The sequence below is a fragment of the Pseudorasbora parva genome, chromosome 9, assembly GCF_024679245.1.
Source record: "Pseudorasbora parva isolate DD20220531a chromosome 9, ASM2467924v1, whole genome shotgun sequence".
NCBI lineage: Eukaryota > Metazoa > Chordata > Actinopteri > Cypriniformes > Gobionidae > Pseudorasbora > Pseudorasbora parva.
This window is the reverse complement of record NC_090180.1, coordinates 47,071,542-47,090,965: the sequence shown is the minus strand read 5'-3', so window position 1 is coordinate 47,090,965 and position 19,424 is coordinate 47,071,542. Positions and strand designations below refer to the sequence as shown.

At 38.2% G+C, this 19,424-nt stretch overlaps 1 protein-coding gene across 1 annotated transcript in view; it reads left to right on the top strand.

Annotated features, from left to right (window-relative positions):
- ncana (neurocan a) overlaps nt 1-19,424 on the top strand; it is a 115,551-nt gene that overhangs the window by 68,843 nt on the left and 27,284 nt on the right. Inside the window, exon 10 of the mRNA XM_067452866.1 lies at nt 13,787-13,891. Within this exon, the coding sequence (XP_067308967.1) occupies nt 13,787-13,891 (105 nt within the window). The remainder of the gene's footprint in view (nt 1-13,786; nt 13,892-19,424) is intronic.

Here is a 19,424-nt window from a genome sequence, read left to right as displayed (position 1 = left end):
TCAGTCGCTAACGTGCCTCTTGAGGCCAGGGGAGTGAGGTTTACATGCTGTTGCGGCAAAAATAAATAACTCAGTTGCATTACTGAATTAGATACAAACCTTAGCCAATTGTCTTTATAAAGATTTATTCTTGCAAGAAGAGATATACAGTCATACAGCTATCCTGAATGTCTGCAGAGTGCTAACTAAGGAGACAAAAGACGACCCAGGCCCTTATACCCTGGAAAAAACTCTGTCTTAAAACTAATTTAAATGAAAAGCAAGAAACAATGGTCCCCCTTCTGTCTTAGATCTAATTTAGATTAGCCGACACCTTTGGTTCGGGAAAGCTCTCAATTTAGGGGTTCCGCTGGGTTTCAACAGCACTCTGTGTCTTTTGAGCCTATAGGTGTTTTAGTAGGGCAGAAACAGATTGTTGACTCCTGTGTGAACTCAAACATAAATTATTAAATTTTCTTCAACAATGCACAGCTCTTATTGGCCTACGGTAGTTACACTCACCCAACTAAACCTCACTCCCATTTGACTCACTGCACCAATGTAACCCCTCCAGTCCCATCCGACCTGCTATGTGTCGGATCCGAACCGGGGTCTCTGGTGTGGTAGGCACCTCTTGAGCCCAGGGGAGTGAGTTTAACACACACAGCTCTTACTGGCCTATGTCCGTTACATTCACTCCCCTAAACCGCACTGCCATCTAGGTCATTGCACCAAATATAACAGGTCCTACTCAACCCGCTCAGAGCGGGATTCGAACCAGCATGGGAGGCAGGTGTACTAATGAAGACACTGCAGCCGCTAGCGCTCTTTTGAAGCCAGGGGAGTGAGGTTTACATGCACAGATGTTATTGGCCTATGGCCGTTAGACTCACCCCTCTGAACCTCACTCCCATCTAGAGTTTAGATTCTCTGCCCGAGCCCGAACCTGACCCGAACCGACCCGCAGGCCGGGTCGGGCTGAGATTTCCCTGCACTATCCTCGGGTCGGGTAGGGCCGGGCCCGTGATCAAGCGTTTGTTTTTTTAATCATTAGCCTACTTTACTAGTCTAATTGGGTGGGCAGAAAGCTATGCTATAATCAGAAATTATATACAGGCCTATATTTAGCAAAGTAAGAACTAATACAACAACTAAGAAACAAATGTGTAGGCTACAAAGTTGCACAAGTCAGGATTACTGTAAAAATGCGTGTTAAACTCACAGCTCGAGCAGTGATGGAGCGCAGCATTATAAACAGAAACGCTCTGAGTCAAGAGCTGCTCGCGTCAACACTGCACTTTGCTTAATTAAATATCTTCGAATCGTTTCATTTAAAACTGGACATTTCAAGCTTTCTATATGCATATTTGTCATGTCTGTGAGGCGAGTAGCCTGCTGAGTTTGGGTTTATTTATGAGACGCGCGCTCCAGTTCATGAGCAATGAAAGCAATCACTCCCACGACTTCACCTCGCGATTATAGTCTGCTATTTGCTTTTTATTTATTAAATCCAGGCAATTGGCTTAAGAAACCTTTTTTAAAATTAAGATACAATTTAAACAAAACGAAATAAATGCTTTCTACAAAACAAAACTTAATATTAAACTAAATATAACCACCAAAATCATTTCTGACCCATTCGCATCTTTTCACTCATCATAATCAGATGAAATGTAAAAATAATATTATAATATTTAAACATAAATATGAAGGAAAAAACACATTGTTTAATGGCTACAACAAAGTAAGCGACAGATAAATGTCTGAGCTGGATTTGAGCAAACATCAGTTTACCGGTGAGCGGATCATGAGCGCGCGCCTGCGGATTATTGAGCGGAGTCACGTCAGCTTTATTTATAGCCTTTTACAATGACGATTGTTTCAAAGCAGCTTCAAAGTGTTAAACATGAAAATATTGCAACAAAATGTTATTCGGCTGTACAGTCGCTGTGGAGAAAACTGAAAACTAAATGTAGTTTTATCATGAGCCTCACCAGTCCGCTTCGCTGCGCTTTGCTCATTACAGGCTCGTTCTCGTCAAAACGCCCACGTATTGAACAATGGTCGGGTTTAAATCGGGCTCGGGCTCATAATTAAAGTTAATGTTTCGGGCCAGGCCGGGCTCGAACACAACCTGCACGGGCTCGGGTAGGGTCAGCCTTGATTTTTTGAGCCCAATCTAACCTCTACTCCCATCTGGGTCACGGCACCAAATGTAACCGGTCCTACTTGACCTGCTGCGAGCGGGATTTAAACTGTGGGTCTCCAGCATGGGAGGCACAGCTATAACACAGCAGTTACCCTACCTCATTGTTTGACATATTTAGCTAATATATTATGTCTAATGCTTTATTATTTTCGTTATTTCCTGGAAAAGCCTTTTATGTAATGATGTAACTCTTACATAGATATTTTATTTATAATACAATGAATATAACATATGATGTATTTCAACCAGTAGTACTGTGAGTGTTAAGCTGGAGATCTTGAATGACTATAACTTACTTATTTATGCTCAAAGTAGAAAAAATATATATTGGAGTAACTTTATAAGTAGTATGCAGGACATATGTTGCCGTGCATGAAAAGTAATACCGACAAGAGAAGAGGAACTCGCTAAATGTGAAGGAAAACAAATAAAACAGGCCTTTTTAAAGGGGGTGTTCCCAGTCTGGATGACCTCATTTGGGGAGGTCTCATTTAAATATTCGTGATGATGTCAGTGACACTCAGATGCTGCTTCGTGACCACTTAAAGAGTTTCTCGGCAACAGAACCATCGCATTGATTTATTTATTTGTACTTTACTTAATACTTATATGGAGTATTTGAAGAATATTTGTACTGCTAGAGATACTAATTGTAATTATATTTTTATAACAAAGGCTGCCATTTATGATGTTGAGCCAGAACAAATCTTCTGCCTGATTGTACGTATTTTAAAATGCTTATAATTTAGGTCAGATTTTTAACCAGACATAAAAATAAGGTAAAAATGTAAAAAACACTATGTACTTGCATCTTATCCAGCACTTTTAAATAAAGTGTAAGCCTACTACATTAATTTGATTAGTCATCTGAAATATTTGGACATTGACCAGTGCTATTAGACCAATGAGGAAGCTCATGAGAAAGGCATTGTGCAATATCCCTGTAGAGTTCATATTAGGGAATAATTTCACAACTCACTCCTCGAAAAAAAACACTGAATACCTCGGGGACCTCAATGGTGGATGTGATTATGTTTTCAAGTACAGCTAATCTAATAAAGTGCATTCGCCCACTTTACAGCTGAGTCGGATCTGGAAGTATTTGCTCCATTCATTTTTCCCATAGGGATTTTCAAGCATTATAAGCTTTGAACCAAACAACCAGCTACGAGGAGCATCCCAGCATTACAAACTTGATTTGAAGCAAAAAAGGAAATTCTGTGATCTTAACGGATTTAGTGAGGGAAAGAACTACAATGGAGCATTGCGGATGACACAATTTAAAAACAAAGGTTTATTGCAAAGTATGCATATACAAATAAGTGATGTCAAACGATTAATTAAGTTTGTGTTTACATCATATACAGTCTTGTTCAAAATAATAGCAGTACAATGTGACTAACCAGAATAATCAAGGTTTTTAGTATATTTTTTATTGCTACGTGGCAAACAAGTTACCAGTAGGTTCAGTAGATTCTCAGAAAACAAACAAGACCCAGCATTCATGATATGCACGCTCTTAAGGCTGTGCAATTGGGCAATTAGTTGAAAGGGGTGTGTTCAAAAAAATAGCAGTGTCTACCTTTGACTGTACAAACTCAAAACTATTTTGTACAAACATTTTTTTTTTTCTGGGATTTAGCAATCCTGTGAATCACTAAACTAATATTTAGTTGTATGACCACAGTTTTTTAAAACTGCTTGACATCTGTGTGGCATGGAGTTCCACAATTCATTCACATTTCTTGGTTTTGCTTCAGAAACAGCATTTTTGATATCACCCCACAAGTTCTCAATTGGATTAAGGTCTGGAGATTGGGCTGGCCACTCCATAACATTAATTTTGTTGGTTTGGAACCAAGACTTTGCCCGTTTACTAGTGTGTTTTGGGTCATTGTCTTGTTGAAACAACCGTTTCAAATGCATGTCCTCTTCAGCATAGGGCAACATGACCTCTTCAAGTATTTTAACATATGCAAACTGATCCATGATCCCTGGTATGCGATAAATAGGCCCAACACCATAGTAGGAGAAACATGCCCATATCATGATGCTTGCACCTCCATGCTTCACTGTCTTCACTGTGTACTGTGACTTGAATTCAGAGTTTGGGGGTCGTCTCACAAACTGCCTGTGGCCCTTGGACCCAAAAAGAACAATTTTACTCTCATCAGTCCACAAAATGTTCCTCCATTTCTCTTTAGGCCAGTTGATGTGTTCTTTGGCAAATTGTAACCTCTTCTGCACATGCCTTTTTTTTAACAGAGGGACTTTGCGGGGGATTCTTGAAAATAGATTAGCTTCACACAGACGTCTTCTAACTGTCACAGTACTTACAGGTAACTCCAGACTGTCTTTGATCATCCTGGAGGTGATCATTGGCTGAGCCTTTGCCATTCTGGTTATTCTTCTATCCATTTTGATGGTTGTCTTCCGTTTTCTTCCACGTCTCTCTGGTTTTGCTCTCCATTTTAAGGCATTGGAGATCATTTTAGCTGAACAGCCTATCATTTTTTGCACCTCTTTATAGGTTTTCCCCTCTCTAATCAACTTTTTAATCAAAGTATGCTGTTCTTCTGAACAATGTCTTGAACGACCCATTTTCCTCAGCTTTCAAATGCATGTTCAACAAGTGTTGGCTTCATCCTTAAATAGGGGCCACCTGATTCACACCTGTTTCTTCACAAAATTGATGACCTCAGTGATTGAATGCCACACTGCTATTTTTTTGAACACACCCCTTTCAACTAATTCAACTAATTGCCCAATTGCACAGCCTTAAGAGCGTGCATATCATGAATGCTGGGTCTTGTTTGTTTTCTGAGAATCTACTGAACCTACTGGTAACTTGTTTGCCACGTAGCAATAAAAAAAATACGAAAAACCTTGATTATTCTGGTTAGTCACATTGTACTGCTATTATTTTGAACAAGACTGTATGTGTGTGTTGTGTGTATAATTATATATAAAATTTGTAAGCCTGGAGCACAAAACCAGTAATGCGTCTCACGGGTATATTTTATGGCAATAGCCAACAAATTGTACAGGTCAAAAGTTTTGGTAACACTTTAGAATAATCAGAGCTGGACAGTAACTAAACATATTTACTCGAGTACTGTACTTAAGGACACTTTTTGAGTATCTGTACTTTACTTGAGTATTATTTTTTCTGGAATCTTATGACTTTAACTTCACTACATTTGAAAGACAAATATCGTACTTTTTACTCCACTACATTTCTATCAAGGTCGAAAGTCGTTTCTGCAGCAGCTCTGAAAGTTGGAGGATGATTTTTTCCATCTTTAAAAGGTTTTTTGCTGTTGTTGTTTCAGACAGTCTGTCGGGAATCACTCTTATAGGGTCATATACATTTCCCCAACTTTTTTTGAACACTGATCAGTTCATAGCAAAATGGAAGAAGACGGTTCTTAGGCACAAGTGTGTGCACCCATAGCCATACTTTAAAAGTATGTTTCAGTTAAAAAAAAAAAAATCAAGATTAGTTTAGTTGGCATTCACTTGGTGCATGTCTTATAAAATATTAAAAATATAAACGTCTGGGAGAAAGAGAAGAGTAAAGTTGGGAGAATATCAGATGTGTATCAGTGTATTGGATCTGTGCATTCAGCCTTAAACTGACAGCAGCTTTGTAAAGGACTTTGTAACTTGTATATATAAGTATTTAAATGAGTTTAAGTTAGTCGTATGCTAGTATGTCAGATGGAGCGTCACTGACTGGCTTAAACCATAATGACAGTGTTCATTTATACAACTATAATAAAATAATGCATTGGCATAAAAAAGGAAATTTACTTTGATACTTAAGTACTTTTGAAAACAAATACTTCTGTACTTTAACTCCAGTAAAACTCTATTTTTACAACTTTCACTTGTAACGGAGTAATATTTGACCAGCAGTACTTTTACTCAAGTAATAGAGTTGTGTAATTTGTCCACCTCTGAGAATAATGGTCATTAGTTAACATTAACTAATGATGAACTACACTTATAAAGCATTTATTTATCTTTGTTAATGTTAATTTCATTATTTACTAATGCATTTTTAAAATCTTGTTAACATTAATGCACTGTGAACTAACATGAACAAACTATGAACAGCTGTATTTTTATTAACTAATGTTAACAAAGATGAACAAATACAGTAACAAATGAACTGCTCAAGGTTAGTTTATGTTAACTAATGACCATTATTCAAAACATTTCCTTTAGTATATTAAAGATCATGTTCCGTAAAGATATTGTGTACATTTCCTACTGTAAATATATGTGAAACAAATATTATTAGTAGTAATATGCCTTCCTGAGGTCTTCATTTGGACACCTTTAAAGATTTTTTTTTTTTTGCATCCTCAGATTCCAGATTTTTATCATTTCAGTCATATCTTGGCCAAATATTGACCTATCACACATCAATGGAAAGCTTATTTTTGAAGTATAATTAATAAATAATTGACCCTTAAGACTTTTGTGTTTTTGTGGTCCAGGGTCACATATTTATATTTCTATATAATATAAATAATATAAATATATATTAACATATACATAAAAATATTGCTTAAATATACAGTATACACGCATGTGTGTGTGTGTATTCATGCATAATAATTATACAAAACACTCAAACATATATTATGTAGACACAAACTTTAATTTTGGATGTGATTAATCATATTTTAACAGCATATTGGGTTTATTCATCTGTATAATTGCATTTAGTATACTGAGTTCACTCTAACTGTATTTCGGAAGAAAATAAAGGAAATATCTTCCTCAAATTTTCAATATAATCAAAATTGCATAGTGTTAATGAAATCTGTCCAAACTATCTTTTTAATGATGAAAACGAGTGACTCAAGAGCTGAATCTCTTCAGAACGAGTTCAAGTCTGATTCAAGGCTTTTTCACAGATTACTGGCTGATTTCGGGAACGGAACGAACAAAATTGCATTCTTATCTGAAATACATTTATTTATTTATTTGTTGTTTATTTGAATAGGGACTGATAAAAAATCGACATAGATTATTACATAAAGAACAATCCGCTGCATGTATCACAGTGTTTATAGCCAGGGCTACATGTACATGTTCCATAACAACACCTGCTTACCATAAATCAAAGAAATTTGCCAAAATTGAAGATCTGTAGTCAGTGTTGGGCAAGCTACTTGGAAAATGTAGTGAGCTAAGCTCCGTTAAATTAAGCTTCACTACACTGAAGCTAACCCCCTGGGAAATGTAGCAAGCTAAGCTACTGCAACTTGACAAAAGTAGTTTACTACATCTAAGCTACTTTTTATTTATTTAATTTTATATTGAACCCACTTCATTCCAATCAATGCTTTTAGTGATCAATAAAAGTCAAGCATATAGACATATTTTATTTTGTTATACAAAAACTGTCTGAAATCAATTCAGCAACAAAAACATGTGATCCAAAATATTAACAAAACCAGGGGCTTATTGCACAAAACTAGGATAAGGGATCTGAGCCGGGATATCTTGGTGATCTTGTCATTTTTATGCAAAATTTAGTACACAGCTGTCATGTAAACATACCCTAAAGGCAAACTCGTACCAAGAACGATAGTGATAATGAAAGATAACTGCATAATAGTGGATAAATTGAGCCAGGATCACCAAAATATCCCAGCTTCATCCCTTATCCTAGTATTGTGCAATAGGCCCCTGGTGTCGCGAGAGAGAGTGTGTGTGTGTGTGTGTGTGTGTGTGTGTGTGTGTGTGTGTGTGTGTGTGTGTGTGTGTGTGTGTGTGTGTGTGTGTGTGTGTGTGTGTGTGTGTGTGTGTATATATGTTCATCTGTGTGTGTATGATATGCATACACAACTTTGTGTTTGCATTTATGCTCAATTTAGACTTGGGCACTTTTGCAGGACAAACTGTAAGTTAATTTACAACTCAACTTGTACAAAAAAAGTCCAGTCCAGAAAGTACAGTAGCAAAATAATTAAGACCTGCTCCAAACAGTACCAACATGGCAAAAAACAAAACAACCTGTGTGTGTGTGTGTGTGTATGTGTGTATGTGTGTGTGTGTGTGTGTGTGTGTGTGTGTGTGTGTGTGTGTGTGTGTGTGTGTGTGTATGTGTGTGTATGTGTGTGTATGTGTGTGTGTGTGTGTGTGTGTGCGTGTGTGTGTGTGTGTGTGTGTGTGTGTGTGTGAGAGACCTGGTAATCCCTACGTTATGGGGTGTCCCCATAAAATGGCCAAAATGTCCCCACAAAGATAGCAATATCCGAAATCCTTGTCCTTATGGGGACATTTTTAGGTCCCCAAGAGGAAAACATCTTATAAATCACACAGGAGTTTTTTTGAGAAAGTAAAGATGCAGAATGTTTCGTGTGTTGGGTAGGTTTAGGGGCAGGGGCAGTGTAGGGGGATAGGATGTACAGTTTGTACAGTATGAAATCCATTACGCCTATGGAAAGTCCCCATAAAACATGGAAACACGACGTGTGTGTGTGTGTGTGTGTGTGTGTGTGTGTGTGTGTGTGTGTGTGTGTGTGTGTGTGTGTGTGTGTGTGTGTGTGTGTGTGTGTGTGTGTGTGTGTGTGTGTGTCTCCCACACACATGAAACAAGTTTCGTTCATTCATTCATATCAAGAGGTGGCTAGGCTGGACCCCGATACTTTTAACAAGAGACACAATAGATTTTAAAACTTTGCATTTTCTCTTTTGTCACCGCGCGGATGATGCGCGTGCAACAGCGAATTGAGCGCTAGGGAAAAAAAAACATAAACTAGATGATGTGCGCGAATGTGCACGCGCCTATCCCGTCTTTACCATAGACCGTAAAAAAATAGGTCTTTTCATGCTCACTGCCAAAGGAGTACTTTGAAAGGCTCGCGTGCGCATCTGTGCGTGTCTTTGAAAGGCTCGCGTGCGCATCTGTGCGTGTCTTTGAAAGGCTCGCGCACGCATCTGTGCGCGTCTGCGCGAGGCAGAAAGGAACGTAGAAAGTGAAGTATATCCGCGTTCTTATCAGTTGTGTTTCCAATTTGAGCTTGATCCTCAGAAATGCTTGAGAAAATGTAACGTTAGCCTGTTGTGGACGCTACCGCACTACTTGATCAACAGAAGAGCTTCGCTACTGAAAAGCTATTTCATTGAGAAAACAGCGACGCTACCAGCACGCTACTGAAAAATGTAGTTAAGCTAGTAGCGTCACTACTTGTAGCGACGCTACTGCCCAACACTGTCTGTAGTACACTTTAAAGCCTGACAGATGATGAGCAACAATGCTTTCTCAGTGACGGGATTTGATTGGCTATTTGGGCTGTCAGTCATCTTTTGAATGTGGAAATACAGAAGATTATTGGCAGTCAGTAATAAAATCATGACACGAATGTTGTCATAAAAGTTGTTTCTTTCATAAAACTGCTAAGAACTCTATATGTCAGGTTGATGTGCAAAATGCTAGGTTGGAAATAAAAAATCAGACACATAATTAGTAGAGACAATAATAATCAAAAGGTGAACATTAATTAGCAATTTAATAAATGTTTATTGTTTAATTATTATTCATTAAGCTTATTAATAATGTTGGTTTATTAAACATATTAATACATGTTAATTTCCAACATACTTTGGTTTCATTTTAAGCAAGCAATACAATGATTTTCAAACAATAGTTGAGTTAAGTAAAACTACCCAGCAGGTTGGGCAAACATTGAACCCAATCGGTGGGTTTGTCCATTTTCAACCCAATTTGGGTTGTTTATAACCCAGCATTTTTTATGGTGAAGAGAAAATGCTGAGCATGATGAAGAGGCCTTCACTGATTGGCTGTTGGATTAGAAGGCGGGACTTACTTTAGATTTGATGACTTAGTCTGATTTTTTCCATATATTTCTGTAGCTTAATTTCATCCATCAGGATGTTGTTCCTGTTTTGAGAGCGTGTCCTGATGACTGCCCCGTATTTACAGCAGATGAGAGCTTTAATCCTCATTGAATCAGGAATGGCAGGTGTGTGGACGTCCAGGTGCAGGAGAGAGACTCTTGTTGGCTGTAATTATGTGATGAGTGTGTGCTTTGGGCGGAGAGCTCACCCAAATGAATATTCATATGGATGCATGAATATTAATGAACACCCACAGATTTGCTTATACTGAGAGATTATGGGAGGTTAGGAATATTTGGACGTCAGAATGGACAAGTAGATTTCACACTAGCTGTGCTGATTGTCTGGCGTGAAACCAAGCCAATATAATTAATAAACACATAATTATTGCATTTCATTGACCAGCGTGCGGCCTGGTGTTTCCAAATCACTTTTCAGAATCATTTAAAAAGTGCAGAGACACAATATAAAGCTATGCTCATGAATATTAATTGAATTGTTGTGGAGTTGTTGTTTTTCCAATTATATGAAATAAATGATTTATCGACCAATCTACACAGACAATTTTCTCTTTTTGTAACGGCTGTTCAGTCACTCGTCTGTTCCCAGAAAATGTTGGTATGTGCTATGTAATAATTATATATATTTTTGTTAAGAATGTAATATTTATCTCCACTAAAAATAAAAATTGTGGGGCCCACAAATATATTTTGATAATCCATAATATTAACATGACAAACTGACATAGTTGTTAGAGGTCCGCAACTTGGTTCTGTGACCGGGGCCCAACATTTGGTGCTACACCCCTGTGTGTGTGTGTGTGTGTGTGTGTGTGTGTGTGTGTGTGTGTGTGTGTGTGTGTGTGTGTGTGTGTGTGTGTGTGTGTGTGTGTTTGTGTGTGTGTGTGTGTGTGTGTGTGTGTGCGTGTGCTTATGTGTGTGTACTTTATATTACATTGTCTAAATGTCCCCACAATAAATTGATTCATAAACATACTAAATTATGTTTTTTTTTTTGAAAATGTAATAATGCAGAGAGTTTCCTGTGATGGGTAGGTTTAGGGGCTCTGTTTGTGTGTGTGTGTGTGTGTGTGTGTGTGTGTGTGTGTGTGTGTGTGTGTGTGTGTGTGTGTGTGTGTGTGTGTGTGTGTGTGTGTGTGTGTGTGTGTGTGTGTGTGTGTGTGTGTGCGCGACCTTCAGTGTGACATCACCTGTCAATCTCAGTCCTGTGTGCAGTGCAGATGGACAGGACTGATGTTTAATGCATGGATGTGTTCAGATATTAATAATAATAATAATAATAATAATAATAGATTTAATTTATAACGCACTCTTATAACTAACTCTGACTAACAGTAATGTTTAACTAGCAATGAGACACTGATATACAACTGCCTATAAACTAAAAGCATTTTTTCCCTTAAAAAATATATTATTAATATAATATAAATTATTATTATTATTATTTTATTATCATATAAAATATTTTATTATATATTAAAATAAAATATTATAAAAACATATAAATATATATATTTCAAGATATAATATAATATTTTATATTATATTAATAATTTTATATATATATATATATATATAGCCCATTTAAAATTATTTTGTTAAAATGAAATATAAAAAACAACCTTATTTTATTCAGCTACTTGACAACATTTCTCAGTTTAATTTATTTAAACACCCACAAAATTACTAGTAATGTAACAGTCATAGAGTAAAAACTGGAAAATTATAAATATTAAAAAGATTAAAAGATTTATAATAGTATATCAATGATTCTTAAATAACACACATTTTTATTTCGAAAGGCAAGAAAATGTTATCTTTTTTATATTAAATATTGCATTTATTAAAGTGACATTTTTATCTTGGGTTTTTGTGTAAATGATGGCATATGTATTATTTATAAGCAGTGTGTTAATAATATCTGAAGTGTTAGATTAAAATCGCTGCTGTTGTGATCGTGTGATGATGTGAATTTGCACTGAATGAAATCCGCCTGACGATGGGTTATTCTTTACCCCATTTCTTTCTCTCATTATGCAATATTTGCATATCGCTCCGCTTTCTGAAGTTAAGAGGGCAACTGCAGAGGTGAGAGGTGATTATTAACAATGATATAATGTTGCATAAAGTTCTCTGTGTACAGTATCTTATAGTGGCTCATTTGCATTTGTGGTAAAAACACCCAACAAACCAATTAGGGCTGAAGTGACCTTAAATCATAATGCTGCCTTGCTGAGGGGGCGTGGCCTGTGGAGCGAGAGGATGATTGACAGGCCGCTCTCAGCACAGTTACCATGACAACAGAACTTGAGTGCATCCAAGAGAGTTTGTAAAGGCCATCAATGAGAGAGAGAGAGAGAGAGAGAGAGAGAGAGAGAGAGAGAGAGAGAGAGGAAAAGACAAAGACTAACAGAGAAAATATCCATACTGATTTAATCCTGTATGACTTTCTTGCATCTGTGAAAAAAAGACATTCATAATTGTATTTGTATTATATTGCAATATTTGTATTATACGGAGCCCCTAAAGGGACGTGGTGGAGGAATTTTTTTAGGTGGGGAGGTATTTTTTTTCCTAAACCTTTTACGTTCCCTCGCAAAGATATTTGCGTGGGAATGCAAAGTTTTGCGAGGGAACGCAAATGTCTTTGCGAGGGAACGCAACACCTAAAAAAATTCCTCCACCACGTCCCTTTAGGGGCTCCGTAGTATTATACTCTCTCTCTCTCTGTGTGTGTGTTTGTCCCAGTGCAGGTCAGTGGTGAAACAAGCTGTTCTCTGAAACCCATTACAGGCCTCAGTGAGCACACACACACTCTGCACACTTTCATTGACTGACATGTGACCAATCACAGCTCATCTTTTACGGAGTGAATCTAAAACTGATGATGCCACAATAATAGACCAGAGCGCTGTCTAAAATATGTCCTTAATGCGAGTAGACCTCCATTTGCTATCGCTCTATAAATAAATACTGGTTATTATTTCTGTGGAGATGAAGCGCTGATTGTCACGGATGTGTGCAGGACGAATACAGATGAATGAAGTTCAAAACGTAGTTTAACTACAAATAATCTCAGGACAGGCAGGACAGGTGTGGTTCATCAGGTGGAGGGGTTCAAAATAACAAATATTACTTTATATATATATATATATATATATATATATATATATATATATATATATATATATATATATATATATATATATATATATATATATAAAATAATATATATTTTTATTTATGAGTAGAGAATATAAAAACTATAAATATAAAAATATAATACAATATGTAAAAACGGTAAAAATACAAAATGAAAATGTGTGGCTTTCTTAATTTCTTCATTTTGAAACGCTACATCATCGAGCTCTTAAAGCGTTGTTCTTCACGCAGCACAAATCACAACCTTTGCTATTTGATACCATAATCCATATCACGATTGGCTGTGATTTTGATTAATTACACACACTGTAAACAAATACTGTATTTAAATGCTAAACCGCTGTTTAGTGCTAAGTCAAGCATCACTGTTATTATTGCTCATTACAAATCCAGCGCTTTAATGCAAGATAAATGATGTTTGTAACCCTGGACTCCTTCATCTCGCTGACACGAGGGCGAGCATGGCTTTCACTCGGCTGTATAATCACAGACAGATGCTGATGGATCACCTCCAGTGTGTGTGTGTGTTTTGCAGAGGACGACAGATGCAGATGTCTGCACGGAGGGACGTGTCTTCCTCACGGAGAGGCTTTCCGCTGCTTCTGTCCGCAGGGATACGCAGGAGAGAGCTGTGAAATCGGTGAGCTAATCAAGACTTTAAAGAGATATTTCACCCAGAAAATGACCGTTTTCTCACCTTCATGGGGATCCGAATCGGTGTGACTTTATTTCTTCTGTGGAGCTGCTCTTACAGAAAGAACACGGCGACCAGCTCATCATTAAAGATCATTATCACAGATCATTAAAGAAGTGCATTTAACACATTTGCCCAGCTTACGTTATGACAAGGTTCTTTCAAAGTTATGAACAAACATTCTTCCAGTTACGGTAATCACAGTTATCTACAGTCCCTGACAAAAGTCTTGTCGCTTATCTATTTTCTAGAAATACCTGATATTAACCTGACTTTTAATTAATTCATTGGTGTTAGAAATAGCTCATATGAAAAGCTAAAACCCTCCCAAATGATGTTTAATGCACTGAAATACATAATTTTCACCGAAAAAATATTTATCATTTAATCAAGACAGAAAGGTCAAATTTTGGCAAGACAAAAGTTTTGTCGCCTATACAGAAATGGAACAAATTTACTGCAAATACAAAAATATGTCAGCAAATTAAGTTGTGGCGCTGTGAGATCCAAATGTAATATCTTGTATGACTTCCATGAGCTTGAAGGACTGCATCCATGCGGTTTGGCAAGGATTCATACAATTTATTGATGAAGTCTTCAGGAATAGCTAAGAAAGCAGTCTTGCATGCCTCCCAGAGTTCATCAATATTCTTTGGTTTCGTCTTCCATGCGTCCTCTTTCATCCTACCCCACATATGCTCAATGATGTTCATGTCTGGTGACTGGGCTGGCCAATCCTGGAGCATCTTGATCTTCTTCGCCTTGAGGAACTTTGATGTGGAGATGGAAGTATGCGATGGAGCACCGTCCTGCTGCAGAATTTGGCCTCTTTTATGGTTGGGAATAAGAGGTAGCTAAGATTTCTTGGTATTTTAGACTATTGATGTTGCCTTCCACCCTGCAGATCTCTCGCACACCCCCATACTGGATGTAACCCCAGACCATGATTTTTCCGCCACCAAACTTCACTGTTTTCTGGGTGAATCTCGGACCCATTCGGGCACCAGTAGGTCTCCTGCAATATTTGCGGCGACTGTGGTGTAATTCAACAGAAGATTCATCTGAAAAATCCACCTTCTGCCACTTTTCCTGCGTCCATCCTTTTAGCAGGCTGTGGGCCTTGGCAAATGCCACACGGTTTTTCAATTGTCTTTTGTTTAGTGCTGGCTTCTGGGGACTGATTCGACCATGGAGGCCATTTCGAGACAGAATCCGACAAACTGTTCTGGTTGACACAGGGACTTCAGGTGACCAGGTCTCGTGGAGCTCTGCTGCAGTGGAAAATGGGCTGGCCTTGGATTTTCGAGCCAACAAACGGTCCTCTCGAGCAGTTGTCTTGCGGGGTCTGCCTGACCTGGGCTTGTCAAAAACGTCTCCAGTCTCTTCAAATCTTTTTTTTATCCTCTGTACTTGACGCTGAGACACATTGAAGGTGTCTGCCACATCAGCAGTGGATCTGGTCTTCAGCCTCTTGATAATCAAAACTTTAGTCTCAGGGTGAATCTTAGGCATGTTTGCAGAGGTCTAGTTGCAGTTGATGTGAAGGTCTAGCGTACTGGGGTTCTTTTTATACACACTTGAGACCTAATTGATCCATTATTAGTCACAAGCGAAGCTCATATGACAAGGTGACAACACTTATGTCTTTGCAAAAATCGACTCAATGGGCTTTACCAAGCTGTGAATATTAGAATACTTTTTGAAAGTTTAGTTTTTCACTGAAACATTATCACAAAAGCTGGTGGGATTAAAATGAGCCATTTCTTGTAAAAATATCTTGATTAGAAATATATTTCACCGGCACTTTAGGTCAATTTGTACACAAGCGACAAGACTTTTGTCAGGGACTGTAATGTTCTCAAAAACCTAAATACAAAAACGTAACTTTTTTTCCCTTCTTGTGACGGGGTGAAGAAGCACACGACACGATAGTGCAGGTGAGTTCCCCGAAGGGTGGATTTTATTGAGGGTTTGGGGTGAAAAGTGGTGAAGTCGGTGGTGCTCGGTGCTCGGCTGGTCGCTCTCTGTGCTGTGTTCCGGGTGCAGGGCGGTGTGGGTCCGTGGTCACCTCTTGTGCTGGTGGGCTGGCGGTCACACGCTGCTCTCTGGGGGAATAGTGGAGAAAAGAGTTAGCCGAGTCTTCTGGAGACATCTCTCACCGTGCTGTCTGTCTCTGCCGCTTATGAAGCGGGTGCCGGATGAGTAGCACCTGTGACCGCTCAGCCCATGCCGAGCAGGTGCAGGTCCATCCGGTCTGTTTCCAGGGCGACGCTGATCGAGGCTCGGCACGTTTGTCACACTTCTTTTGAAATGTTGTAGTTGGACATTTGTTGGACATTTTTAGGAAGTTCAGATAACATTCAAAAGTAGCTGTAACTTTTTAAAATGTTCAAAAGTAACTGTTACATTTTTAAAACATTTAAAAGTAGCTGTAACATTTTAAAACCTAAAAAAGGTAACTAACATTTTTAAAACATATTTTCAGCTTTTATTGACTTTTTTATTATTATTTTTTATTAGTCTGTGGTGTTTAAAATATTTATATTCTTAGCGTTATTCTTATGTCAATTAGTTGCCTAAGGAATATTTCTAGTTTTAGTATATTTGTTATGTGCTTTTTTCATCTTTATTAGTTTGTGGTATGTAAAAATGTTAATATTTGTAGCTTTTTTTACTCATTTTTTGTACTTATACATTTTTTGTACCAAAGGAACATTTCTAATTTTCATTTTAAGTTTTTTTATCTAATATGTATTTTATTTAAGCTATTTTTCAGCAATTTCAATCACTTTTAATAATTTAAGGTTTAAATAATAATTAGGTGCCATTTCTTTCAGAAGGGTTTTTTCTAATGAAACGCTCTGTTTAACAGCTGCCAATATGGAGGTCAGAGGTCACGTAGTCCATCATTTGAGACACTGATGTGTGTGTTTGGGGGTCAGAGGTCAAGGGAAGGTTGACGGGTTTATTTTGAGAGTCATGAGATGAAGCTCGATGCTAACTCAGTTTGTGATTTTATGATAATGAAATGAAAAGGCTGATTGCTTTAGATGAGTGTGTTTGATTGGTCATAGGTGTATTAGCTTTCTTTCCTCTGAGCATTCACTTTCCTCCTTTGTTTTTCCCTGAAGAAAGACAGTGTTTAGATCTGTTCTCAGACGTGTTTCCTCTCTCCGAGGCTCTACTGGATATGTGCAGTAATCCGCTGTTAATCTGCGCATGATTTGTTTCTGTGAGCAGAATGTGTGTGAAGACATGAACACTTTAGAGGCTCACTGGCTTTAGCTCCTGTAGATACGCATCGCTTGCGGAGCGGCTCCCGGTTTGCATTATGTATGAGCCAAATATTCAAATATTCATGTAGAGCAGAAGTACCTTGTAAGTCTTTAGGAAGCAGCATATGACTGTAGGGGGGGAGTTTTCCTCCTACTGGCGAATATCAACGTGACTGATCATGGAAATCAAGTGTGTAGAGCCACTGTTCACAGATTTAATGTGATGTTTAGGGTGAATTCATCTCTTTATAGGGATGTATATTTACAGTGTGTTTGTGTGTATGTGTATATATATATATATATATATATATATATATATATATATATATATATATATATATATATATATATATATATATATATATATATTAGAGGTGGGCATAGATTAATTTTTTTAATCTAGATTAATCTAGATTTTCTTTTGAAATTAAATCTAGATTAATCCAGATTAAAATGTCTCATCTGAATTCTGCCGAAGGCACCCCGGTTGGGAAACGCTGGTATAGACCCAGCTCCCAACCTAACTTTGAGAATAGATTAATGCTGTTATTTTTTTATCACCTGATCAGAGTCTCACGTTAACGCAGCACAATAATGCCGATAACGGCCCACCACTAATATATATATATATATATATACACCAATCTGGCTGCCAGAACAGTCCTGACACGTCAAGGCATGGACTCTACTAGACCTCTAAAGGTGTGCTGTGGTATCTGGCACCAAGATGTTAGCAGCAGATCCTTTAAGTCCTGTAAGTTGCGAGGTGGGGCCTCCATGGATCGGACTTGTTTGTTCAGCACATCCCACAGATGCTTGACTGGATTGAGATCTGGGGACTTTGGAGGCCGAGTCAACGCCTCAAACTGGTTGTTGTGCTCCTCAAACCATTCCTGAAGCATTTGTGCTTTGTGTCAGGAGCATTATCCTGCTGGAAGAGCCAAAGCATCACACTGCCTCCGCCGGCTCGCCTTCTTCCCATAGTGCATCCTGGGGCCATGTGTTCCCCAGGTAAGCCACACACACACACCCGGCCATCCACGTGATGTAAAAGAACATGTGATTCCTCAGACCAGGCCACCTTCTTCCATTGCTCCGTGGTCCAGTTCTGATGCTCACGTGCCACTGTTGGTGCTTTCAGCGGGGTCAGGGGTCAGAGGTCACCCTGACTGGTCAGCGGCTATGCCGCCCCATACGCCTCAAACTGAGCTGCTCTGTGTATTCTGACAGCTTTCTATCAGAACCAGCATTAACTTCTGGAGCAGTTTGAGCTCCAGTAGCTCGTCTGTTTGATCGGACCCCACGGGCCAGCCTTCGCTCCCCACGTGCATCAATGAGCCTTGGCCGCCCATGACCCTGTGGCCGGTTCTCCACTGTTCCTTCCTTGGAGCACTTTTGATAGATACTGACCACTGCAGACCGGGAACAGCCCACAAGAGCTGCAGTTTTGGAGATGCTCTGACCCAGTCGTCTCGCCGTCACAATCTGGCCAAACTCACTCAAATCCTTACGCTTGCCCATTTCTCCTGCTTCTAACACATCAACTTTGAGCACAAAATGTTCCCTTGCTGCCTAATATATCCCACCCACTAACAGGAGCCGTGATGAAGAGATCATCAGTGTTATTCGCTTCACCTGTCAGTGGTCATAATGTTTTATATATATAAACATTTCGACAGTAATTATTAGACTTTTTTTCCCACCCTTTTTTGTCATTTTTTTTTACATTTTGTAATTCTTTTGTAATTCCTGTTTGCCTCAGTGATTCTCATATTACTCTAAAATTACTGTATTGCAGTAATACAAATATATTAATTTAAATTGTATATGTATGTATTAATATTTTTCCATTTTACATTAATGAATCTGTGGAGGAATGCTTAATTATTATGAAAATAATATCTCTGTTAACTTTAATTTAATTTTATGATGAAATGTGTTCTTGAGAGGCTTCATGCTATTCAGCTTATTCAAGTTTTCATCAGGCTTAATTTTCTTCCAGTCATATTTAAAGAGCCATGAAATGGTGTGATGAACACAACGCTTGAATCGTCACGCATTAAGTTGCTTAAAAAATCCTGAGCTCAGGATACAGCCTTCCGATGATCCTCTGCTCGTCTGATATCCACTTAAAACCTTACAACTTCCATTTTAAGTTTATGAGTCTGACTGAAGCAGCAGACGTTTGGGACTTTGCGTCTGAT